Source organism: Eurosta solidaginis, chromosome 2 (genome assembly GCF_040869045.1).
Source record: "Eurosta solidaginis isolate ZX-2024a chromosome 2, ASM4086904v1, whole genome shotgun sequence".
Taxonomy (NCBI): domain Eukaryota; kingdom Metazoa; phylum Arthropoda; class Insecta; order Diptera; family Tephritidae; genus Eurosta; species Eurosta solidaginis.
Genome location: NC_090320.1, coordinates 96,153,733 through 96,180,962, shown reverse-complemented (window position 1 = coordinate 96,180,962; position 27,230 = coordinate 96,153,733). Strand labels below are relative to the sequence as shown.

The 27,230-nt window shown below is 37.3% G+C and overlaps 1 protein-coding gene across 4 annotated transcripts in view; it reads left to right on the top strand.

The window, feature by feature from the left end:
- Eato (Engulfment ABC Transporter in the ovary) overlaps positions 1-27,230 on the top strand; it is an 854,933-nt gene that overhangs the window by 667,070 nt on the left and 160,633 nt on the right. For all 4 annotated transcript variants that reach the window (XM_067766015.1, XM_067766013.1, XM_067766012.1 and 1 more), the window contains 4 exons: positions 18,937-19,169; positions 19,223-19,388; positions 19,484-19,947; positions 20,021-20,151. In XM_067766015.1, coding sequence (XP_067622116.1) covers positions 18,937-19,169; positions 19,223-19,388; positions 19,484-19,947; positions 20,021-20,151 — 994 coding nt within the window. The remainder of the gene's footprint in view (positions 1-18,936; positions 19,170-19,222; positions 19,389-19,483; positions 19,948-20,020; positions 20,152-27,230) is intronic.

Here is a 27,230-nt window from a genome sequence, read left to right as displayed (position 1 = left end):
GAAAATTATATACTAATGTGTCACTTATGTATTTATCTAATATACTTTTTTATTTTCTTTCAGGAGCAAATAACTATGTCTTTAGCAATTCATTTTCTACACTCCCATTTAAATTTTTTCCCGCAAAATCTTGGCGACGAATGTGACGAGTATGGCGAAAGGTTTCACAAGCAAATGAAAATGATTGAAAGTCGGTATCAAGGATTCTGGGATGTCGCTATGATGGGTGGCAGCTGTTGGTTTCTCATAAGAGAAACCGATACTAAACTAAATAAGCGTCAAAACAGGACACATAACTTTTTCAATTAAAAAATAAGATCATGGAGTTAAGACAGAATCATATGTACATATGCTATTATTTTAGGGTACTTAAGTTTTACTGTATGGATATATTTATTTGAATGCTTATAACTTTTGTATTAGTTCATCGATTTTGTTGAGTGAAAGTTTATTTTTTGTAATAAAAGAGTGCTTAGAGAGAAAAAAAATCTGCAAAAAAATAAAAAGTTTACGAGATCCTTCGCAAAGCACCCATTTTTTTATATTTTTACAAAAAAAATTTAAAAAATCCGTAATGATTGCTAATAATCTTTGAATCCGCAGGGCCTAGCAAAAAGTGTTGTATGCACAGTTTATAGCAAAGTTTATTATTACCTTTTAAAAGCTTCAAACCGTCTTGGAATTGCTCAGTTCGTTCTTGAGATATATTTTGAAAAACGGTTATTCGTAAATATCTCAAAAACGTTACCATAGAATTAAAAATAACCTTGATTTTCGGAATCAGGGGGTGGTAATTTTACATAGGAATTTCATAATGGTGTGTCTGGTGCATTTTGGCTGTAAACCAGTGTTATTGCTTATTAGTTAAAATAATGACATGTGATATCTTAGTCGAAATACATATGTATATAGAAAAAAAAGGATCTCAAATACAATTATTTACAGTTCTTCATGCAATTTTACGAATGTAATAGATGAACAGACGATTAAATCCAAGATCATAACCAACCCTAAGTACAGGTGGCAGTTGTTTCTTAACAAAAAGAAACAACACGAAAGCCTCGCGGCCAGAGAACACATAGGAAAAGATTGGTTCAGCTCTACTGCATCGAGCAAATACAATAGAAACAACAATAACAACAACAGAAAAAACTGAATTAAGGAACATACAAACAGATATATTCATACCCAGTGATACGCCTGCATGATTAGAAATCTGACTACTAGGGTTCAAGTCTCAGCTCGGGGAGGATATAATTTCAGTTAAAAAAATCAAATATGCAATTCACATCTTATTGTCTTAGAAGAGCTATCAGAGAAAAGCATCAAAAAATCTAAATTTTTGCAAACGCTAATACTTTTATTGATACCCATGATTCTATCACAAGAGGTTTGCTCGGCTGACAAATTTTTTTGATAATTGTAGCCATTTTGCTCCCAAATCGAATTGACATACGTTAACTCTGTTGCTTCTTTGCGATATTGCGAAAAATATTAGTAGCAGAAATAGGAAGCAATTAGTTTACAAATACCCGATAAGTACTGAACTGCATAATTCCTTAGAACAATTTCTTTTTCAGTTTTATGATGACTTTATTAATTATGCCAGGATCTATTAGTGTGGCTGAACATAAGTTTTATGAAAAGTACGGACGCGAAGGAATCGTGCACTTTCGTAACCCTCTGAACAAACGAAACCTAAACCAATTCCAACACCAGTCTGCTACGAGTGGCAAGTAACTCGCTGGAGACAAAAAAAACTGATGCCAAATGTTTTTGGAAGGAAAATTAATTAATTAATTAAATACAGTCGGAAAATAAACACAAATACCACACATAAATGTACAGAAGACATTTTATGTACATCCGCCCAAAAAAAAGCAGCGATTACCTCGAAGAAAACATTTAGCAAATGGCTACAAGTAACGTGTGAGGTCTCTTATTATATTTATCTTCTTTCGTCAACGTCAAAAACTCGACTAGTAAATCGATTAACGTAAAAATGTCATTAGTAAATAATGGAGATGCCATAACGAAATTTACTCATTAAGCATGATAACTTATTCATTCCGTATGTTCGGAACATTCGTCTAGATTTAAGAATTTGTGGAATCGGTCTATATTTGGAATATGTTATATATACTTATTCGATATATCCGGACCTCCGTTTATCGGGAAAACTTCCATGAATAATTAAACGGAAACGAGCTTTCCGAAATTTCTGAATAAAAAGGTGAATACTCCCTGTGTCAGGACCGCACAAAAGCTTAACTCTTCTGTCAAAGTCAAGGCCGGAATATAAAGTTCTAAGACAATAAGCCATTTTCTTTTATTTTATTTTTGTCAGTTCATTGCGACGTATCACCCTATGTCGGCTGCCTGTTGAAAGAACGTCCTATCTCAAAATATTTTTAAAAATTTCCCATTTCAGTATTTGTCACAAAAACGCCCTATATTAGAATTAGATTGAAGAACGCCTTATCTTAGAATGCTTTTCATTAACTCCCTCTTATGGCAAAATGCATTGAACTTAGATGCAGTGAAATAACTCCCAAATGAAATAAGTCCCATTAAATAAGCCCAATGAAATAAGTCCCAATAAAAATGAAATAACTCCCAACTTTAATAAATGAAATAACTCCCAAAGAAGGAAATGAAATAACTTCCAATATTTGCCAGTTGTTTCATAATGCAACCACAAGTCCCAAAAAAAAAAAACAATTAAATAACTCCCAAACGATATAAGTCCCAAAAAAATGAAATAAATCCCAATCAAAATTTGAAATGGTATCTTTATACTATATAATAAGTTACAATGAAATTTGAAAAATACAGCAAACTATCATGTACATATGTAAAAGTTACAATTACAAGAAAACTTGAATAGTTTCGTCGAAATAAACGGAATTTATTTTAAAAAATCGCATTTTTTTATGAAATTAACATAATTTATTAAAAGTAAAAAATAAAAGGAACAAGTCTGCGTAGAGCACCTTTCTGCATAGGCGGCCTTCGGCCGCGCTTATAAAAAATAACCCTGGGCTTTAGCCACGGTTATACCACACACCCGTACTTGGCATGGCGTAGCCCAGGGTTATTTTTTTATAAGCGCGGCCGAAGGCCGCTTATGCAGAAAGGTGTTCTACGCAGAATTACTGTGCATCGCGCGATTTTTTATTCCAAATTTTCTATTTTTTTGTAAAATAAATAAATAGAGTTGAATGAAAAAGGTCCTTTTTCCTCGTTGGTACTATTTAAAAATTGTTCATTCGTTGGAACAATTTAAATCATCTGGTACCACCAAGCAAGCAGTGAATTAGATAAAATGGCTGTATGCTTGTGTTCGCGGAAAGTAAACAAATAAATCATTAAATTTTACAATAATACGCAAATTTCAACAAATGAAAATATTTGACTGTGGTTTTATAATCATTATAAAGTGTACTTATGTATAAAATTCTTGTGAAAGTGTTCGTATGTAGATAAAAAGTGATAGTAGATTTTAACTACTAATTACTAGTAAATTGTTAATAACAATTAAAAACTACTTACTGATTCTCGTTGGGGAACTCCCTGAGAACCTATGTGCAAAATTTCAAAGTTCAAACCCCTTTGGTTTACGAATAAAACCAATTCGTCCCTTAATGTATAGCCGACCCATAGAAACTGTTAGAAGAACGTCAAAGTTTGATAAAATTGTATTTTTAAGAAAATGAAATAACTCCCAACAAAAATGAAATAACTCAAAATGCCTGAATTACAAGCAATGAAGTAAGTCCCAATAAAAATGAAATAACTCCCAATCTCAAAAAATTATGAAATAACTCCCAAAGAAATTTTATTGGGGATTATTTCATTTAGGAGTTATTTCATTATGAAATAATTACCAGCAAAAATTATGAAATAAGTCCCAATGAATTGGGAGCTATTTCATAATGAAATAAGTCCCAATTTGTATAGAAAATATTTGGGAGTTATTTAATTATTTTGCTGGGAGTTATTGCATTTGGGAGTTATTTCACTGCACCTATCTTTATACTATATAATCAGTTACAATGAGATTTGAAAAATACAGCAAACTATTATGTACATATGTAAAAGTTACAATTACGAGAAAACTTGAATAGTGTCGTCGACCTTTTCACGGCAAATTGGACAGTTAAAGCTTTCTAGTCCTTCGGAAATACTCTTAGCTTGCAGCATTCGAACACAAGCGTTGCATATTTTTAAATTTTTTGCACGGCATCAATAATACATTGGGCTCAACCTCGAAACAAATTACGCATACCATTTGAGAGCGCGGTATTTCTGATGGCTTTGATGCGGAATCTTGTTCTTCCTCCTCCTCTTCTTCAAGATACGGTTGATCTTCAAAAAAATCTTCTTCTGGCTCCATTTCACTGACAATTTTATTTTTTGGATACACCATTCGATTAACAAACGCAGTAGCTGTTATGATTCCAGAACGTAGATTTACGTTGGCTTTCGCAATCAGTTCAGCTTTTTCAGTACATTTCCGTATTTTTTTAGTTTTTGCCAAAGCTTCACTACTATTAGCCAGCATTTCGAAATTTCGGGACATATTGAACTCCGCTGTTTGCGCAAAACTTTGATAAATGTATAAAAGTTTCCTTGTTTTGGTATCATTTTTGCCAGCGCTCCATTATATCCCTCGATGGCCGATGTCGTGCGTGTTGTTGTCGCAAAGACTGACATTCCATCTGGTCCAATCTTTATTCGATATAAATAAAAAGCAAAAAATAACACCAACTACGAACTATACGGAAGACTTGTATGAGATTTCGGTAAAAGTCTAGTTGAGGGGTCGACTGCTAATACGTGTCCAAAAATATCTGTGTCCGGACCTATTTGCAGATGAAGTTGGCAATTTTGATGTGGTTGTTGTAATGTTGTTGCGCACTGAAAAAAATGTGTACGCAGAAGGACATCACCGTGGCGGTAGCCACGGTTATATCACACAACCGGAATTGGCATGGCGTAGCTCAGGTAATTTTTTATAAGCGCGGCCGAAGGCCGCTAACGCAAAAAGGTGTTCTGCGCAAAAATACTATGGATTCTACCCCCGGTTTCGGAGGGACCCGCGGGTAATTTTTCGGGTTTTCGTTAATATCTTTTGAACGGTATACAATTTTCATTTTCCGCCTTCGGATTATTGTTGTCGAGGTCATTATGCGTCTTTTGACACCTCTCTCGATATTTTGGTAGCGTATTATCAGTCGACCCCTCAACTACACTTTTACCGAGATTTCTTTAATAGAGCTTACCTTCTTTAGCCATTGTTTCTCGAAATATTCCAAAAAGCTTGCAAAGTGGAAATGACGCTCAAGGTTTCCAATATCGTCCTTAATTTTTAGAACTGTGCCCACTATATGCTCGGCGGGCAAAAGAGGAAGTGACAAAAGCTTGTGGTATTCCAATGAAGCCTTACTGTTTTGTCGAATCAATTGAGCAAGTTGTTTATGCTTTGTAGTTATTTGGCGTCGTACCGCATGGCAAAAATGGAACCAAAAGCCGTACAATTTTGAATATAAAAATTAGGCTCGCTTCATAATCGGCGATGAAGGTCGCACCATTTAAGTTCAAAAGATTTGAATTTATGTAGTTGAATAAATGTGTATAGCATTTTGTTGACATTTTATTTGTCAAAATAAAAAATACTGGAAAAACCTAGTAAAAGTAACACGAAATTATTTTGGAACCTTATTAATTAATACATAAAAAAGGGTGAGGAAGGGGATGGGCGGCGCGGCGCCGGCGCAACCGGGCGTAACGCCCCCCCCCCCCCCCCCCCCCCCATACCATCGTGCAAAGTAAGTCCAAAGTTATTGAAAATATTTTCTTTTTTAAACATATTGTGACGAGCATGAGTGACACTAAGTGATACTCACATCCCTAGTATGATGCTAAGTAAATGAAGTCACAACAACAATAAAGCAGACAGTCACTTGTATCTACGTAAACGAATCAATCATTATGTCTGCACATATGTACGTATACGCATCTGAGAAGCAACGCACAAGCACATGCAGATATCTTTTCTGAAATGCTCCTAAAGGTATGCAATTGTGATTGTGGAAGTGTCGCTCACACATACAAGTACATGGGGTATGAAAGAAGCTATAAAAATTATACATCTGTAGTTGTAGCTGAGAAATTTATAACTAACTAGTAAGTACTGGAATTAGAACAGCCTAGAAATATGCAACGAGGATGTCGGACAGTATAAAAGGGCGACAACTGTGGAGGCGAGAAATCGGTTTCATTAAAGCTATCAGTCAGTTTGGTTATTAAGCAAGTTAGTTACAAAGTATAAGTGTTATTGTGAAGTACTTTAATTATAGGCCATTTTTCCATTATTCAATATTGGAGTTATTTATTCAACAGTTTAGTGATACGAACGTTAGCAGAAGTTTGCAAATAAGGGGAATTACAGGAAATTCGTTACAATTGGTGTCAGAAGTGGTATTGTTGAATAAATTCCGAAGACTTCGAATACAACTTGGACATGCCAAAGTTAAGTGAATTGAAGATCCAGCAACTGAAGAAGGAGTTGGAGAGCCGTAGATTGAATACAACCGGCATTAAACTAGAACTTCAGGAACGACTACGACAAGCAATGGAATTAGAAGGAACTGACGTGGAAGAGTATGACTTTCATCTTGAAGGCGAGGAAACAACAAAAATGGAAGAAACACCGCAGACAGTTACGAGAACAGACTTGAACATGATTTTGGCTGCAATATCTGTACAAACATCGACAGTAACATCAATGTCATCGCAAATGTCAGAAATGTCGACACAGATTACATTCAAGATGGAAACTCAACTGGAAGAACAGAAGACATATATGCCATCCCAACTGGAATCACAGGAGACACGCATAACATCCAAGATGGAAGAACAAGAGGAGCGCTTATCATTGCAGGTGGCACAAATGTCTTCGCAGTTAGAAGCACAGAAAGCAAGGGTAACATGAAAGCTGGAAGCGCAGGATGCAAAAATCGCTCAATTTCAGGCAGAAGTCGATGATTTGAAGGGTCTTATGGAGCGGTTACAACTAAATCGCCCAGCTGTTTCAGCAAGTTATCCAAAGGTAAAAAAACCATCCTTTGACGGTTCTGCTCCTTTCCAGGTGTTTAAGATTCAGTTGAGAAGACCGCAGCAGTGAACAACTGGAGCGCTGAAGATAAAGTTGCTGCACTCTTCGTGGCATTGAAGGGATCTGCTGCTGAAATCCTAGAGGGTATTCCTGAGGGAGAGCGGAACAACTACGAAACTTTGATGAGCCCTCTAGAGAGGCGATACGAAAGCGAACACAGGAAGCAGATACACCAAATAGAGTTGCAAAACCGCTACCAAAAATCTAATGAGACTTTGCAGGAGTTTGAGTCAGATGTCGAAAGGCTTGCACATTTGGCGAATGCTGACGCACCCGTGGAATACACCGAAAGAGTAAAAATGCAGATCTTTATAAATGGTATACGAGACGTCGAAACGAAGCGAGCCACATACGCAAACCCGAAGCCAACATTTGCGGAAACGGTATCACATGCATTGACTCAGAAAACTGCCTCACTATTGAGTAAACCAGCGTTCAAAGCTCGCCCTGTGGAAGTAGAAAGGCCAGAGTGGGTAGACTTAATATTGGAGGCGCTGAAAGGATTGCAAAAGCGGAGTGGAAGAGTTATCAAATGCTTCAAATGCGAGAAGCCCGGTCACATTGCACGTCGTTGCGATCTTGGTCCTAATAGTTCCAACAATGTGGGTGGCCGTAAGCGCAAAGCTGGAGGAGATGAGCAAGAGCGAGTAAGATGTAGAGATCGAGAGCTAGATCCAGCTATCGAATGCCCTGTGATATCTGTGTTGCAAATTGGTAGAAAATCGAGCAGGCTTACCGTCAGAGGGAATGTGGATGGTAAAGAACGTGTACTGACTGTAGATACGGGCGCATCTCATTCCTTGATTCGATCTGATTTGGACTACAGGAGAGTAAAGTCATTACCTGGAGCAAGGTTGCTTACGGTCACTGGCGAGTATAGCCAAGTCCGGGGAGAAGTGATATGTGAAGTCGTAATTGGGAAGGCCATGGTTTTACACAAATTCGTTGTGGCGGAGATTGTTGATGAAGTTATATTGGGAGTGGATTTCTTGGTTGACCATGACATCAATATCGATATGCAGAGAAGGGTGATGCATTATGAGAACCAAGATGTGCCACTTAGCTTCAGTTTGGAAAAAGGGTTCAGCAGTAAGCGAGTGCTGGTGGAGGAGATTCGAAAGAGACCACGAAAGTCAAGGAAAGTAGATCGAGCAAAGGTTGTCGGATCGAATGGGCCAAATAAAGTGAAATCAAAGGTACCTGCGAGAAAAACACTGGCATTGGCAAACCCTAATGGACGCACTAAAACGACTGAAAGAATTTTCCAGAAAGAATTCAAGGGTGGTTTCAAGCCAGCGCGCACTAGTGTTGTGAAACGTCAAGACGATACTGATGATGCAAAGTCAATCCGTTAAGATCAAGCTCTGCGAAGTAGTTCTTCATTGGCCAAGCAACAGAGTGTGAGGGAACGGCCCAGGATAATGAGAAGTAAGATGAAACACAGGTATGACAAAAACTTTATTTCGGAAGGTTTCTTGGAGGGAGATTTGGTACTGCTATACAACCCTCACCGGCGGAAATGTGTTCCATCCAAATATCGGTGCAGCTGGGAAGGCCCGTGCAGAGTTGTGAAGAGGATCAGTGATGTCATCTACCGTATACAAACAATTGGGAAACCACGAAGTAGAAGGGTGGTTCATTTGGAGATGCTAGCAGCTTTTAGATCGAGAGATTTGTCTGATCGGGACGATCAGACTTAGGTGGAGGGCAGTGTGACGAGCATGAGTATCACCAAGTGATATTCACATCCCTAGTCTGATGCTAAGTAAATGAAGTGACAACAACAATAAAGCAGACAGTCACTTGTATCTACATAAACGAATCAATCATTATATCTACACATATGTACGTATACGCAGCTGAGAAGCAACGCACAAGCACATGCAGATATCTTATCTGAAATGCTCCTAAAGGTATGCAATTGTGATTGTGGAAGTGTCGCTCACACATACAAGCGCATGGGGTATGAGAGAAGCTATAAAAATTATACATATGTAGTTGTAGCTGAGAAATTTATAACTAACTTGTAAGTTCTGGAAGTTGGAAAGGCCTAGAAATATGCAACGAGGGGTCGGGCAGTATAAAAGGGCGACAACAGTGGAGGCGAGAAATCAGTTTCATTTAAGCTATCAGTCAGTTTGGTTATTAAGCAAGCTAGTTGCAAAGTATAAGTGTTATTGTGAAGTACTTTAATAAAAGCCATTTTTCCGTTATTCAATATTGGAGTTATTTATTCAACAGTTTAGTGATACGAACGTTAGCAGAAGATTGCAAATAAGGGGAATTGCAGTAAATTCGTTACAATATTAACAACATCAGTTGGGGTCTTAGGAGATGCTGCAAACACTTTGGCTGTGCAATATTGGAGACCACGCTTGATTTTATTAAAATCAATATTTTTCGTCGATTCCTGCTGGCTTTATTAACAAAAGACATTTTTTAACAAATGTGAGTTTACACATGCATGTAACACTATTAACTTACCTCATGCATATTTTTTGAAAATTCTCTCGGATTCCGCTGACAGTACTAGATGCACCAAAAGTACTTGTGGAATGTAAACATCTATCCTTTATTTCATTAAGGGCTTTGAGTTCTTCAAATAGCTCATGTTGATCATTATGGTTATGCTCTATGAAGTTTCGGACCTTTCGACATTGTCCATTTTCCAAAGATACTCGCGATTTAAAATTTGTTTCGTTACACGTATAGAATATTTTACCATTACTTTCAGATTTTTTAAATAAAATTGTTTTTCATTTTTTATGTACAATAATTTGCTATTTGTTCTTTTTCCACTCACTACTTCAAAATCAAGACTTGAAATGTTTTTGCACTCTCACTAAGCACCGATCTATAATAGTAAAATTCTAACAAGAACTGATGGCGTACAGATTGATAATTGAAAAATAACTCATTGTTTTGATACAGATTTCTTTACACCAGTTAAAGAAACTGTTAACGTCAAAGTTTGATAAAATTGTATTTTTAAGAAAATGAAATAACTCCCATTGCCTGAATTACAAACAATGAAGTAAGTCACAATAAAAATGAAATAACTCCCAATCTCCAAAAATTATGAAATAACTCCCAAAGAAATTTTATTGGGGATTATTTCATTTGGGAGTTAATTCATTATGAAATAATTACTAGCAAAAATTATGAAATAAGTCCCAATGAATTGGGAGCTATTTCATAATGAAATACGTCCCAATTTGTATGGAAAATATTTGGGAGTTATTTAATTTTTTTGATGGGAGTTATTGCATTTGGGAGTTATTTCACTGCACCTGCAATCGGCTGACCAATTGCTTTGTATGTGGTAATGAGCGTTTCTTTGTTTTTTCCCCAAGTAGGCCAGCAAGGGATTTGAGGATTTTATTACGGCTCTGGATTTTCGGTACAATTGCGGCTGCATGCTCAACAAAATGTAGATCCTGATGAAATGTCACACCCAAGATTTTGGGATGTAGGACAGTCGGTAGCGTGCCATCGACGTGGATGTTCAAAATGGTCGACATTTGGGACATCCATGTTGTAAATAAGGTCGCGGAGGATTTAGTCGGTGATAATGCCAGGTTTTGCGAGGCGAAAAACCGGAGAGATCAGGGAGGTAGCCGCTTATTCTGTTGCACAGCTCATCGATCTGTGGGCCTGGGCCTGTGGCCGTTATTGTGCAGTCATCGGCGTAGGAAACGATAGCAACACCTTCAGGTGGCGAAGGTAGCTTAGATATGTAGAAATTTAACAAAAGTGGGGATAAGACACCACCCTGTGGCACCCCTTGTTTAATTCTTCTTGGTTTTGATGTTTCGTTTCTAAATTGCACCGATGCCTGCCGACCACCCAGATAATTTTCGGTCTACCTTTCAAGACATGGGGGAAGGGTAGACCCTTCAAGGTATTGCATTAACGTGCCATCGTTAACCGTATCAAAAGCTTTTGATAGGTCTACCGCAACGAGTACTGTTCTATGGTGGGGGTTTTCATTTAAACCGCAATTTATTTGGGCATTAATTGCATTTAGCGCGGTGGTGGTGCTATGGAGTTTGCTGATGACAGGCTAGCTGCAAATTTGCTTTGAAGTAGGGGAGCAAAATGGCTTCAAGCGTCTTGGCTATTGGCGATAGAAGAGATATCGGGCGATATGACTCTCCTATGTTAGCTGGTTTCCCAGGCTTTAGTAGCGGGACCACCTTGGCCATTTTCCATTTTTCGGGATTGACAAAGGTGGAAAGAGGTTGAAGACATGTGCTAAATATTTTAAACCCTCTTTCCCTAGGCTTTTAAACATCAGCATGGCTATGCCGTCTGGGCCCACTGCTTCGGATGGTTCAGCATGACCGATGGTATCCTCAATCTCTTTGGCGGTGATGGTAATTGGTGACGCGCTGAATTTATGTTTATGTGCGTATCTGTTGGCCCTTCGTCTATCCTTGTCGACCGTAGAATGCATTATATATTGTCGGCAGAAAGCGCTCGCACATTTTTTCTCATCCGACAGCACTTCTTCGCCAAAGGCGATGGAAACTTTGTCATTGTGCCATACGAATTCGATATGGACTTTACGGTGGGCCAAAGTTTACCGACACCGGCAGAAGGGTTACAAGCGCTTAGGTCGTCCTCCCATTTCGCAGTCTGATGCGTTGTTTTATATCCCTTATTTGGGGGACGCCTGTATCGAACTGTTTTATACGCCACGTTCTCTCGCTAAATTTGCGGCCTCCGCCGGAAAGTGGGGCCAAATTTCAGGAATTCTACAGAGCCGAGGCGGATTCAATGACCTTGCGGAAAGCACGCTCCCCTTGCTGGGCATCAGCCGAGATAGGGAGGGCAGCAAAGCGGTTGTCTGTAAAGGACTTGTATTCGTCCCACTTCCCTTTTTTTAAGTTTATGAACGTGCGTTTTTCTGGGACGATGAAGTCGGCGGTACAATCGAGCGAAATAAGTAGAGGCAGGTGGTCGGATGCTAATGTTACAATCGGCTGCCAGTTGACGCAGTTTTCGAGTTCTGCGCTCACGATTGATATATTCGGCGAACTCTAACAGCTTCCTACCATATGTTTAGGGGCGTCTCCGTTTATTGTGCAGAACGTCGTTTCTTCTACTTGATCCGCCAACATCTCACCTCTGCTGTCCGCCCGCAAGTTTAAATGCCATAGATCGTGATGGGCATTGAAATCGCCTAAGATAATGCGACTGTTGCCAGTGAATAAGGCGCTGCTATTAGGGCGGTATCCACTGGGGCAACAGGTGGCAGGAGGGATATAGATGTTGATGATTTCTAGGTTTGCATCGCCTGACCGGACAGATAGACCTTGACGTTCTAAGACACTGTCCCTGCGGCCGATGTCGGGATCAAATATATGATATTGCACAGAGTGGTGTATGATAAACGCGAGGCCGCCTCCATTTTCGCTCTCGCGGTCTTTTCAGTGGACATTATACAGAGCAGATCTTGCTGTGAGTTTAGTCTCTTGAATCGCAGCAATGCGGATGTTGTGCCGCTTCATGAAATCGACTATCTCCGTGATCTTCCCAGTTAATCCATTAAGTTTAACTGCAGAATTCTGAAGTGCATGGGGGAGACGTCATCACTCTGGGAGTAAGTGACGGGTGACTACGCCTGGGTTGTGGAAGGCTAGGACGCAACTGCTATTGTGGTCCTGGGACTGGACGTCCTTGGGTAAGCATTGGGATACCCGGTGTATTTGGGTATGCTGTCTGGCAACATGGCGCAATGAAACCCGTCGGGGGGTTGCCATCGCGGAGACCAGAACATCTAGGAAAGTGGCACCGTCCATGGCAGGAGCTGCATTGGGCGGATGTCGCAAACATATATATTCTGTGCTGTCAAACGGTGCAAAGGGAGGTAGGGACTAAGAGTCTGTTTCCCTGACCTACACAATTGCTGCCGGAAAAGAGGGGGGAGAAGACGGGGGCAGGGGCTCGGCATTGCTCCCGACTCTACGACGGAGATTGTAGGTATGAGTGGGAGCAGCCGTATGAGTTGGTGGCGCCGTGGGGCGCGAGCAGCAGCGGGTACTTGTTGTGGCTTGCTGAGCAGCGGGGCTGCTGGAAGGTAGTGGGGGCGCTAAGGCGTAGACTACGGGACGCCCTAGGGCGTGAACAGCAAGGAGCCACAAAAGATTTATAGAAGTTACGTAGACGTCTGGTTTTGGGATCTAGCCCAGAGCAACCTGTCCGATGCAACCATCCTTTACACGAGACACACTGACAAGAGTATGACTGTCCTAAAAGGATTCTTTTCCGGCAGATGCAGCAAAACCATTTCTCAGGCCCGGGGTCAGGAGACGGGCCCGGATTGGGTTCGATACCTTCCTGGAGCAAGAGAATATGGAGTAGTCCCGCTGCAAGGAGCTGCTGGGAGGGTGACAATTTGTGGAAGGGACGCAACAATTTAAATGGGGCTACACTGAAATGATAGTCCTTGGTCGGGAAAAATCCCGAGTCGCTCCGGTACATAGAACCGACTGCCTTAGGAAGCGTTGCGCGTACGTGCTTTTCATCGCTCTGTAATCTTTATTGTTATACCTTTCATGAAAATGAAATGGTATATTAATTTCATCACGAAATCCAAAACTGTAAGTTCTTAATGGAAAATAGATAGACCCACAATTAAGTATACCGAAATAATCAGGATGAAGAGCTGAGTTGATTTAGCCATGTCCGTCTGTCCGTCTGTCTGTTTGTATGCAAACTAGTCCCTCAATTTTTGAGATATCTTGATAAAAGTTGGTGAGTGGGTGTATTTGGGTGTCCGATTAGACATTTGTCGGAACGGGCCGGATCGGACCACTATAGCATATATCCTCCATACAACCGATTTTTCAGAAAAAGGGGATTTTTGTCATATCTTACTCAATTTAACAGATTGAAGCTTCAAACTTCACCATATAATTTCGTATATTGCATATATTGTTGCCTGAAAAAATTGATGAGATCGGTCGATTATATAGTATATATCCCCCACAACCGATTGTTCAGATAAGAAACTTTTCGTAATTACTGCCCTATTTTAAGAGCTAGAGGCTTCAAATTTCAAAAAATGCTTACGTATATAGTATATATTGTTGTATGAAAAAATCATAGAGATCGGTTGTATATATAGTATATATCTCATACAACCGATTGTTCAGATAAGAAACTTTTCGCAATTTCTACCCCATTTTAACAGCTATAAGCTTCAAATTTCACCGATTGCTTACGTATATAGCATATATTGTTGTCAGAAAAAATCATAGAGATCGGTTGTATATATCTCATACAACCGATTGTTCAGATAAGAAACTTTTCGCAATTTCTACCCCATTTTAACAGCTATAAGCTTCAAATATCACCGATTGCTTACATATATAGCATATATTGTTGTCTGAAAAAATCATAGAGATCGGTTGTATATATAGTATATATCTCATACAACTGATTGTTTAGATAAGAAACTTTTCGGAATTTCTACCCCATTTTAACAGCTATAAGCTTCAAATATAACCGATTGCTTACGTATATAGTATATATTGTTGTGCCAAAAAATCATAGAGATCGGTGATATATATAATATATATATGATGGTATATATAGTATATATATATTTTATATATATATATTTTTTTTGCGATTTCGGCCCCATTTTAACAGCTAGAAGCTTCAAATTTCACCAAATGCTTACGTGTGTATCATATATTGATGTCTGAAAAAATCATTGAGATCGGTGGTATACATAGTATATATCTCATACAACCGATTGTTCAGATAAGAAATTTTGCGCAATTTCTGCCCCGTTTTAACAGCTAGGAGTTTCAAATTTCAGCAAATGCTTACGTATATAGCATATATTGTTGCCTGAAAAAATCATAGAGATTGGTGGTATATATATGATATACTTCATAAAACTGTCATTTTTGCCCCTTTTTTACGGCTAGAGGCTTCGAAGTTCATCAAATAGTTACGTTTACGTCATATATTTTTGAAATACGTGATTCGTAGTCATAGTTTTTACATGCAGACCACAAAAAACGTGAAGCTTTGCATCCTCAAACAAAGTACCTACCTATTTTTATACCTTTCATGAAAATGAAATGGTATATTAATTTCGTCACGAAACCCAAAATTGTAAGTACTTAAAGGAAAATAGATAGACCCACCATTAAGTATACCGAAATAATCAGGATGAAGAGCTGAGTTGATTTAGCCATGTCCGTCTGTCCGTCTGTCTGTTTGTATGCAAACTAGTCCCTCAATTTTTGAGATATCTTGACACAATTTGGTGAGCGGGTGTATTTGGGTGTCCGATTAGACATTTGTCGGAACCGGCCGGATCGGACACTATAGCATATGTCCTCCATACCGATTTTTCAGAAAAAGAGGATTTTTGTCATATCTTACTCAATTTAAAATATTGAAGCTTCAAACTTCACCATATAATTTCGTATATTGCACATATTGTTGCCTGAAAAAATTGATGAGATCGGTCGCATATATAGTATTTATCCCCCACAACCGATTGTTCAGGTAAGAAACTTTGCGTAATTACTTCCCTATTTTAAGAGCTAGAGGCTTCAAATTTCAGCGAATGCTTACGTATATAGCATATATTGTTGTCTGAAAAAATCATTGAGATCGGTGGTATACATAGTATATATCTCATACAACCGATTGTTCAGATAAGAAACTTTGGGCAATTCTGCCCCGTTTTAACAGCTAGAAGCTTCAAATTTCACCAAATGCTTACGTATATAGCATATATTGTTGTCTGAAACAATCATAGACATCGGTGGTATATATATTATATACCCCATATAAACTGTAATTTTTCCCTTTTTTTACGGCTAGATGCTTCAAAATTCATCAAATTTCATCAAATAGTTACGTGTACATCATATATTGTCGAAATACGTGATTCGTAATTATAGTATTTACACGCAGACCGCAAAAAACCTGAAACTATGCATCCTCACACAAAGTACCTACCTGATATTTATCTTAAAAATCGTTTAGGTATGTATTTCTTATCTTATACATCCGATTATTCGGATATTATGAACGGGAAAACATTATTGTTTGGCCCCATTCATGAAAAGTATGAAGTCTTCGGCACATCCGAAGAAAGTCCCGTTCTTACTTGTTTTTACTTTTGTAAACAATCGAAATTCTACATATAAATTGTTTTAATTCTATACAGTTCAGTTATTAGCTTTTAGTGCATAAAATCTTAATAAAGGTGCAATACATATTGTGGCAGTTTGTGTATTTTGCTTACAGCTGTATTTGCTGTTCGCTAATGGCTGACCAGCTGTTTGCATACAGTGCTCCAAAATAACTCTCACTAAAACATCTTAGTGGCCACTAAAAAATTGTTTTGAGAAGAGTTATTGTCTCTTTGATTAAGATTTTACACGGCTTCATACGTCAAAGGTCAACCACTACCAACTTGCTCGTATTTACGTCTATAGTTATGGATGGATTTTTAGCTAACAAGTAAACTGACGTCATCTACACTGACTTCAGTAAAGCATTCGATACCGTCAACCGTGATCTACTAATTCATAAGCTCTATTTTTTGGGCTTTCCATTTCGCCTTTTAATTTGGCTGACTAGCTATCTTTCTAACATATCCCAAAAAGTCCTGTTCAAATGTGTTCACTCGGAATCCTCCGGTGTACCTCAAGGCAGTCACCTAGGCCCTTTGCTCTTTATCCTGTTCATAAACGACTTATCACAGATTATATTGTATTCCCATACTATAATGTATGCGGATGATGTAATACTTTGCTACACTTGTTGCCCTGCCGATACGGGTTCCTTAAACCTTCCTCAGACCGATTTAGAATCGTTCCAATGTTAGTGCTCAACAAATTTACTAGTTTTCAATTGCTCTAAATGTAAGTATAAGACATTTCATCGTGTGAACCCAGTTTTAAATCATTTTATACTAGATGGCACCCCTTTGCAAATGATTTAGGTGTCCTTTTTGATCCGAAATTGAGTTTTAACATTCATATTTCGTCTATTGCCATCAAGGCGTCGGGACTTGGATTTGTTAAAAGTTGGGCTGAAGAGTTTGATGACCCGTACCTCACTAAGACTCTCTACACATCGCTGGTCCGTCCAATACTTAAGTATTGTTCGTGCATTTGGTGTCCTATCCCTCAAAACCATATAAAGCGTATTGAGTCTGTACAAAAACAGTTTCTGATATTTGCATTACGTGGTCTTAATTGGGACCCAAATCTTCACATACCACCATACAGAAGTAGGCTTCTTATTAGCTTACCCACTCTGGAAAATCACAGAATATTACTTGGGGTATTGTTTACCCATAAGCTCATTATTGGAGAAATTGACTCCGCTGACCTTCTAAGCCGATTGAATTTTCCTGTCCCTCCTAGATTATCCAGACACTATGTACCTTTTCATTTACCCCTTTGTCGTCGAAACTTTACTAAAAATAATCCTCTGCTTATCTCGTGTTCGCACTACAATGACTTGTATAGTTGTATTAGTTTTGAATGTACTTTTGCCACTTTACGTAATGCAATTCTTGCCTATCTAACCTGAGAGGTAGCATCTATTTTTTTTTTTTAACGCCGGCATTGTTTGTCCCTTAAAAAACCCAGACACGATATCGTATAAGGATAGGTTGGATACGTTGACTCTTCAACCTGGAACATTAGAAAGAAACAAGACAGTACTATGTTGATTGGAATCTGGTGCATTCCAAAAACGTTAAAAAAATGTTTTCTCACGAGATAGTGACCGAATCGCATGCATTCCGGGAGTATAATCTTATGGGTCAGGCATCGAGTTGATTGGAATCCGGTGCATTCCAACAAGGCAAGTCATGTTACTTTTTTATGCATTGTGATGTCATACAACACTATACTATCGGAGTTCTGCCGCATTCCGACGACATACTGATTGGAATCTTGTTTGCATTCCCACAGGACGCCGATCGGAACCATGCGCATTCCGAATGGAAAGGTTTTATTTTTTTTCTTTTATTTCTAGCCTTATATTCAGAAATTCAATTGTATTGTTATATACATATATTATTTGTTCTACTAGAGCATTGTTGAAATTTCTATATATTTAATTTTAGCCTTTAAACTGTATACATATGTATATATTTATTATGTAGTCGACCGTTTTACGTTTATTGTCGACTTTAAATAAATAAATAAATGTGGTCATACTAAATCGTTCCTGAGATGGTCGAACTAGTCCCTTAATGGTGCTTGTTACCGGAACGTACCGGATCTGCATCCAGCAAAGGACCATCAACATCGATAGCACTCCCAAATGCCCTTGGGGAGTATCCTTATCACTACAAGTACAACAACAACAACAACGAACACGCTATAAGGTGATTTTCATCGACATTTCTTCAGATAGAAAGCAAATAGAAAAGGAAGATGAAAGCACTTGAATACTGCATTAGTTTAGGCCTCCTTGCTCGCCGTAACTATTTTGTTTGTTAATTGATTGGTCTGCTTCTAAAAACAACAATAGCTTACTATAATGTTTGATAGCCGTTGTGAGGGTAGAAACTTCAATTTAGTAACTGTTGACCAGGCAAGATTACATTAGAAAAATATAATATATAAAGTACTTAAAATTATCCTTTAAACTAAAAAAGGCAAAAAGATAATGAAATTTTGGCTCTTTTTGCTCTTGATAATTGCAAACTTTGTATGTGGACCGATCCAGCCTTATGTATATGTATCATAAATTTACAGCCATAATACCCTTAATCACATCCGGGAGCGTTCGTGCTATGGAGTATCATGAAGGCAAAATTTTTATATTAAAACAACTACCGGATTTCAATTTAAATCATCAAATGAGAATTATTAATGAACGATTTTTACTTAGCCGCCGAAGTCAACTATTGGTCTCATCTGACTTACCAGCTGTGCTCAGTGTTAATACCTTTTTTTTTGAAAGTATTCTCATTTGGGTAATAACTATGGTAAGTGAATGGTATTATTAAAAGTGATTGTTTAATATATACATATAATTCAGGCCATTTTTGTGGGTGTCCTCGAGAACAAATACAAATGCGAACAAATCAAGAGTCTTGTTAAATGTTATAAATGTCGGTGGATGGCTGCAAGAAACACAGAGCATGTACGTGGAGAGGACGATTTAGTAGCAAACGAAAATACGTCTGTTGGTATTGCATTGAATGGTACATCGTTTGTTAAAACCTTATAATTATATATTTTTTTTCTTTTCGTGTAACATATTCGATAACCAAATTAATATATGTATATCTTCCAATAGACAAAAGTGAAAAATTTTATCCATTGCTTGTTCATGACTTGTATAAATTATACAACCATAAAACCGCGGTATGTGGTCTAAATTTTACTGTGGAAAAACAAGAGTGCTTCGGATTACTTGGCATCAACGGTGCAGGAAAAACATCAACTTTTGAAATGATAAGTGCAAACAGGACTATAACTCGAGGTACAATAAAAATTTATGGCATCGATATTATAGCGAATGAGACAGAATATCGCTATCGGTTTGGTTACTGCCCACAAACCGATTGTCTAAATGAATTTATGACAGCATATCAAGTTTTATATTATATGGCAAAGTTGCGGGGTATTTCAAATTCATCAAGAGTAAATAATGAAGTTTTATACTGGCTGCAAATGTTAGATATCGAAAGATATAAAGATGTAGAAGTACGTCAGTATTCCGGTGGAACAAAGCGCAAACTAAGTGCGGCACTAGCTATGGTATTTGTAAAGATAGAACTAATAAAAGCAGCTACTTAATCTTTTGTTTTATGTATGTATATGTATCTCATAGATTGGAAGTCCATCGCTTATTTTGTTGGACGAACCAACAACAGGAGTAGATCCAGAATCTCGGCGATTTCTGTGGAAATGTATAAAGGAATATCAAAGTCGTGAAAAAACGGTGGTGCTTACATCTCACAGGTAAATGTTTAAATAACCATATTTTTTCGGCTATCTAATTCTTGTATCCGCCTCCACATAGTACTAATGAGGGAAACAATTTTTATTGCGGACCACTTAAAACAACTTTTCCTTGGATAACTTAAATAGTTACCTCGTTTGATAGAGGGGCAAATATTAGGATTTTTCATATCGATTTAAAAAATAAAAAACAAGTAACCTTTTATTTATTTAATTAATTGTCGCTCAACCGTTTAAACGGTTATGAACAGTCGTTTCTTCTTTCTGCCAAATGGCGCCAATTTTTCACACCAAGGGAGTTTAAAATGTTTTCGACCTGGTCCTTCCACCGTAGTGAAGACCGCCCTATTCCTCTGCTTCCATAGGCGGGTTCCGATAAAAATACTTAGCTAGAGCGTCATCTTTCATTCGCATAACATGGCCTAGCCAGCACAACCGCTGTGTTTTAATTCGGTGGACTATATTGATGTCTGCGTAAAGCTCGTACAGCGTAGAGGTCCGTAAATCTTTCAAAACTTTTCTCTCGAACACTCCCAAAACCGCTTCATCTGATGATGTAATGGTCCATGTTTCTGCACAGTATAGCAGGATGGGTACGATAAGTGGCTTGTAGAGCATGATTTTCGTTGCCGAGAGAGGACTTTACTTTTCAATTGCATGCCTAGTCCAAAGTAGCGTTTATTGACAAAACTGATTATTCGCATAATTGCACGCTTTTTTAGAATATTATTCCAGAGCGGTTAAGTTCTGCAGCTAGTATAATTTTCTCAGCATCAAATTAAAGAAATCGCAAGATAGGGGATCACCCTTTCTGACACCTCGTTTATTTTCAAACTTTCCTTTTCGTGCTGTAGAAGGCGTATTTAAAATCGACGAAGAGGTGATGGGTGTAAATTCTTTTTTGCATTTTTTTGAAGTAGCACCTTACCAACTTCTCTCCGCCGTATTTGAATAGCTCTGCAGGTAATCCATCAGCGCCCGCGGCCTTGTTGTTTTTTAATCTGGTTATTGCTACTCTGACTTCGTCATAATTGTGTGGAGGGGGATATTAATTCCATCATCATCGATTTCGGGATCAGGTTTGTCATCCCTGTGCGGTACCTCGCTGTCTCCCTTTAGGAGAGCAGAGAAGTGCTTCGTCCATAATCTAAGTACTCTCTGGACATCGGTTACAAGGTCGGCGTTTTCGTTCTTACAGACGTTTGCCCCGAACTTAAGACCTTCATTCGGTCGCCGAATTTTTTGTCAAAAATTGCGGCCGCTATTGCTGGTGGCTAGCAGCTCACGCCTTTCTGCATCTCCTTTTTTCCTGAAAAGGCGTCTCCCTTCCCTTTTCAACTGGCGGTAGCTGCCACACACTCTTCTTCCGGTAACTTCTCTTCTTATTTCTAAGATGTAACTAATTTTCGATATAAAAATATTTTTGCATAAAATGAGCAATGTTGTATTTTTAGGAAAGGTTGAAACCGTGAATATTTCTTCGCAAATTTGCAAAATAAAGCTGCTAAATACTTGTAATAGTATCTCTTCAAAAAATTTAAAAGCTTGCGCTTAAAATATATATTTATTTTAAACAAAAATGGTTATAATATCTTTACCCATTCAGAAGTTATGACCAATACAAGATAAGAGAATTACTTGCAACCGGTTCTATGTACCGGAGTGACTCCCGTTTCTTCCCCGACCAAGGGCTGTCATTTCAGTGTAACCCCATTTAATTTGTTTCGTCCTTCACACAAATTGTCATCTCCGGAGCAGCTCCTTACAGCTGAACCGCTCCATATCCCCTTGCTCTGGGAAGGTATTGAAACAACCCCGGTCCCAGGCTGCCGTTATGCTCCAAACCTATGTCGGAAAGGTATCTACCTCAGACGGTCATACTCTTGCCAGTGTGCCACGTGTAAAAGTACCATCCAATTTAAAATTAAAAGGACAAAAATGAGAAGCCTTGAAAACATTATTTCATGGGAGTATTATAATACTGAAGCACTTATTAATCAATTGCGCTTGTGTGATTTCAATAACTTTAATAGAATTGATTTAGAGTCCAAAGTAGTGCTGATTAATAGCCATGTTTTGAATGCCATGCGAAACTTTACTTATGAAAAGGTAGTACACTTAAAGTTAATTAATAAATGGTATGACAATAAGTTGGCCAACATGAATAAGTATAAACTTGAGCTTTATAAACTAGCTAAAATATCCGGAGAATGGGATGAGTATAGAAACATAAAGATAGAATGAGAAAAATTGCAAAGTTTGCAAACGGCGATGGTTACTAGGGCATGTTTCTGAATTTCACTTCTCCATCAGCTGGCTTCTCGGTAACTGAATATTGAAATCGAAATCTCCAACATTCATACTTTATACTAGTGTAAAGGCAGATGCCTTTAACCACTCAGCCATCTGAATGTCCCGCCGCTCGCTTTGCAATTGGTCGCTAAGTATTGCCTTTTTGTTGCTATTCCTTTATTCACCATTTAGGTAATTCTATATGCATTTTAATCCTAATTGTATGGAATAATTACAGGTTCGGTAAGAGCTTACTAGCTTTACGAGCTTTTTACTAATTCGTTACAATTAACACATTTGGTTATGTTTGCGGCACATTCCTTGCTGTCATGGGCTCGAGCACATTTGCTGCACGCTACTTTATTTGTACACTCATTGGCTTTGTGCTTATACCCCTAGAATTTAAAATATCTTAAAACGCATACATGTTCGTAAGCAACACAAGGGTCCCATTCTATATACAATTTTTTTTTCTTGCAAAACATGTTCAGATGTTACTGCATCTGTTTCTACCAACACAATAAAACTTTCTTCACTACTATTTGTGTTTTCATAAAGCTTTAAAACTTTAAAATCTTTCCCAGCGCATGACCTGTTCTGCTTAACTAACATTCTACAAAACTTTCGTTGCTAATTTTGTCTGTGAACCCAACTATTTTAATATTTTTTTTTATTTCATTCTTATTTTTAGTCTTCTCTGTATCATAACACCGTGCAACAGCCGGCTGGGTATTGGACCAAACCCACTTTTTTGTAGATATTGAGGCTTAAATGCACAAAGTACTATCTCCGTTTTTCGAAGTTACCCTCCAAAAAATGGATATCGCCTTTCGAAGTTCGAAATTCTACATTTCGAAACTTTATTTTTTTTTGTTAAAAATTCAAAAAGTAAAAATGCGATCGTGGTCCGCTCTTTCCCCTTATTAGAAGCGATGAATTCTTTTTTTGAGAAATTTAGTATAACAGCTGTTATACGAGGTGAAAAGTCAGAGCTTCGAAAATATGAAAAACCTCATATTCCCAATTTCCATATAAAAAATCTTAATGTTGCTGCGAAGGTGGTTAAATGGCCTTTATTTTGATATGCATATCTTTAAACTTTATGAAGAAAAATTTGGCAAAACTCCTGTTTAAGCGAAAAAATTTCGTTTTTTACCAAAAATTTATTTTAACCAACACAATTTCCAGCTGGTTAAACTATTGAATATTAAATAAATCATAAACTTGCATTAAATGTGTTATTTTCAAATCAAAGCACTGCGTTTTTATACTTATGAGCTATTAACTGTACTTATGTCCACTGTGTTTCCCTACAAATGATGGTCATCAAGTGTGCGATGCTTTTAACGTGAGCAAATGAGAACAGCTGAGATTTAGTGCTCATTCAATAGCATTAAATATTTGATAAAAGTGTATAATACTAAGTCTAAAATAAAAAAAAATCTGAAAAAGAATGTGAAGCAATTCTGCAATCGAAGCTTTGTTTAGTGTGCGCTAAATTTAGTATTAAAACAAGTTTGGTAAATACTATTCCAGTAGTGGAATCACTCTATACGCACTCCATCGAAGGTCATGAGACATTTGTTCCATCTGAATGAACTGGATTAGTGAGGCTCATTACACAACGGGAGTTAGAGAAAACTCGCCCGAGATGAGTATAAATCATAATCCACCAGATTAGCGCCTCTTCGTCGATTCTAACAAAGCCAGTTTAAAAGCAATCTTGTTATACAAATACAAAAGTATTTCACCAGTCCCTCTAGAATACAATACAGCAGGCTTGAAACATGCAACAACTTGAAAGTTCTCCTCAATTATATACAGTACGAGCAATTCCAGTGGAGAGTATGTGCAGACATGAAAGTAATAGCCACTATCATGGGACTGCCAGCGTCTGGATGGCCAAGGAACATGTGCTTTATTTGTTTGTGGGATACGCGTTATACCGGAGACCAATACAATAAAAAATATTGGCCTCTTCGATACGAATATACTGTTGGGAAAGCAAACGTCATAAACAGTCCTCTAGTAAGTCGTGAGAAATTCTTGATTCCGCCAGTACATATAAAATTGGGACTAGTAACAAACTTTATCAAGACATTTATTAAAAACAATGATGTCTCAAAAGCGTGTCTGAGACAAATGTTTCCTAAACTTTCTTGCGCCAAAATTTAATCAGGTTCATATTTAAATTACATATTCATATGCTTTTGAGTTAATGATTTTTATATATTTTAATACATGCTTAGGTATGTTTAACGGTCCGGACATTCGAAAGATGATAAAAACTAAGATTTCACCAAAACCTTAGATACTAATGTTGCGGTTGCTTGGGGTGCGTTAAAGGTTGTTATTACTAAGGTTATTGTAAATCAGCTTGAAGACAATTTTCGAGAGTACGTCAACAACCTAGTGGAAGCGTTTTCAAAAGCACAATTTCATATGTCTTTAAAAATGCATTTGATGCATGCTCATCTGGACTGTTAGAGAGACAACTTTCTACCGAATCCGATGAACAGGGAGAACGCTTCCAACAAACAGCTATACCAATGAAGTCTCGATACAAAGGTTGTTTAAGCTGTAAATTCCTGTCCCTTACCGCTAATGGGGGAAACAAGATTATTATAACTTAAAAAGAAAAAGATGCTTTCCAATGAGAGTTCAAATGAATTCTGTTTTATTGAAATATTTGCAACAGTTTATATACAAATTTTACAAGCTATGTTCCTATTCTAAATGTTTATGTTTGTGTGTATATTTATTTTTAATGTGTACATTAGATACCAACGCATTCTAAGTGCCTTAATTTTAATGTGTCTCATGCAACTCCAATTTATCGTAATCAGCAATAATCTTTGCTTGAGGCCACTGTTGACTCAAGTGCATTAATGCACGTACATACTTCTTTTTAAACAAATAAAATTTCGTTGCTGTTTGTATGCGTTGGTGTCTTGGGTTATTTTTATATTTTTATGTGTTTTCAGATAAGTAATTTAGAAATATGATTATGAACAACATTCACATTGTTACGCTTATCTTTTATTTCGAAATTTAAGTGGACTGTAGATATTTATACCTTTTACGTATGGATTTATATATTCATATCTTATCGCCATAGAGCCAACAAGATTACTTGTTCATATTTTCATGAACATTCTGCCAAAGGCCAAAAATTACGCTATTTCTCTTAAACAAACAGGTTTCCTAACAATTTATTTAATTATGATTATATCTAACTGGAAATTCAAATGGAACAGATACGTTTTTAGTTTTATATTTTGATCTTACATATAATTTAACGATGATTAACCCTATTATTAAAAATAAAGACAGTGAAGCATGGTCACTTATGTGGTGAAAATTTATACCTTTTAATTTGATATTTTCCTTTTTGAGAACCTCTATTTGCTATTTAAGTGTAAGGATACCTTTAGTGTTGTTTATTAAGGTACACTCAGAGAAAAACGCCGTTCTAAAATCCAGCACCACCGGACTCAATTCAAGCTTTTCATGTTCTTACTTTTTTGTTCTTGAAAAACGAACGGCCTGTTCTTAAAACAATAACCTTGTTCTTGAACTGAGAACCATGTTCTTGAAAAGAGAACGGCTGGTCATAAAATATGAACGAATGTTCTATTAATGAGAACGATGTTCTTAAATTAAGTTCAAGAAAAAAGAAACGGTACAATTCGTGTGCACTGCAATGTTAAGTACAACATTTGGCACGAGCTACCAAGCAGTTGTAGTGGCCCAGCGGCTATGATGTTGCGCTTGCGATCGTGTGGTGCGAGTTCGATCACCGTCAAACTCTAAAGTTTTTTAAAACATTTTTTTGTATTCTATTTTTTTAACTCTTATTTTTCGTTTAGTTCCATTCGCATATGTACAGGTAATTCTCAAACTTGTTATGAAATGTTTTAAATATATATTCAGATTGCATCATCAAATAATAAAAATTTCTCGATAAGAGAAATATATGAAAAAATGCATATTATGCGTTTTTTCGAACCTTTTGGCTTTTAATAATAGTTTTTTTGTTATTAATATTTTTTTATTAATAACAAAAAAATTATTTATTAATAAAAAATAAATAAATAATGGGGTAACATATAAAAAATTACCTTCCTCCCACCAATGATCAAGCACCAACCGTTCTTGAATTGAGACCGAAAACTATTAAAACGACCACAAAACGTTCTCGAAGCGTGAGAACGAAAAATCTTAAATCAAGCCCAAGTAGTGCTTGAAATGAGCACAGAAAATTCACACATCGATACCAAACTGGTCATAAAATACGAACGGTGTGCTTGGAAAAACTGTTCTTAAAACAAGCCCATCGGTCACGAGTTAAGAAAAAACGTACTTAACAGACTTTTGTCAACGAATGTTCTTAATTTTGAACTTGTTTCGTTCGTTTTAGAACGTTTTTTTCTCTGAGTGTAGATTCACAAGGTTTAATTCACAGGTCTGGTTTATTTTCAATGTATTTTTCCCAAGAAGAGGATAGCAAATCTTTAGTGATCCCGGATTGTATTTGATGAGATGCTGTTAAAGTTACTCCTTCATGTCGAACTTTACATCCTTCCCTTATGGTGATAACGCCTTGTTTAGGGATTTCCATTCGAATTTGTTGATCGTCATCACATTCTAGATGTATCGTTGATTTGCTAAATATCTTGTAAAGCCAACGATTTTGAGATGATAGTTTAATCCAAACATTTTCATCTGTGGCGGGCTTGAATCCACACACTTCGATTTCATATTGCTTTAATGCTGCTACTTAGCAT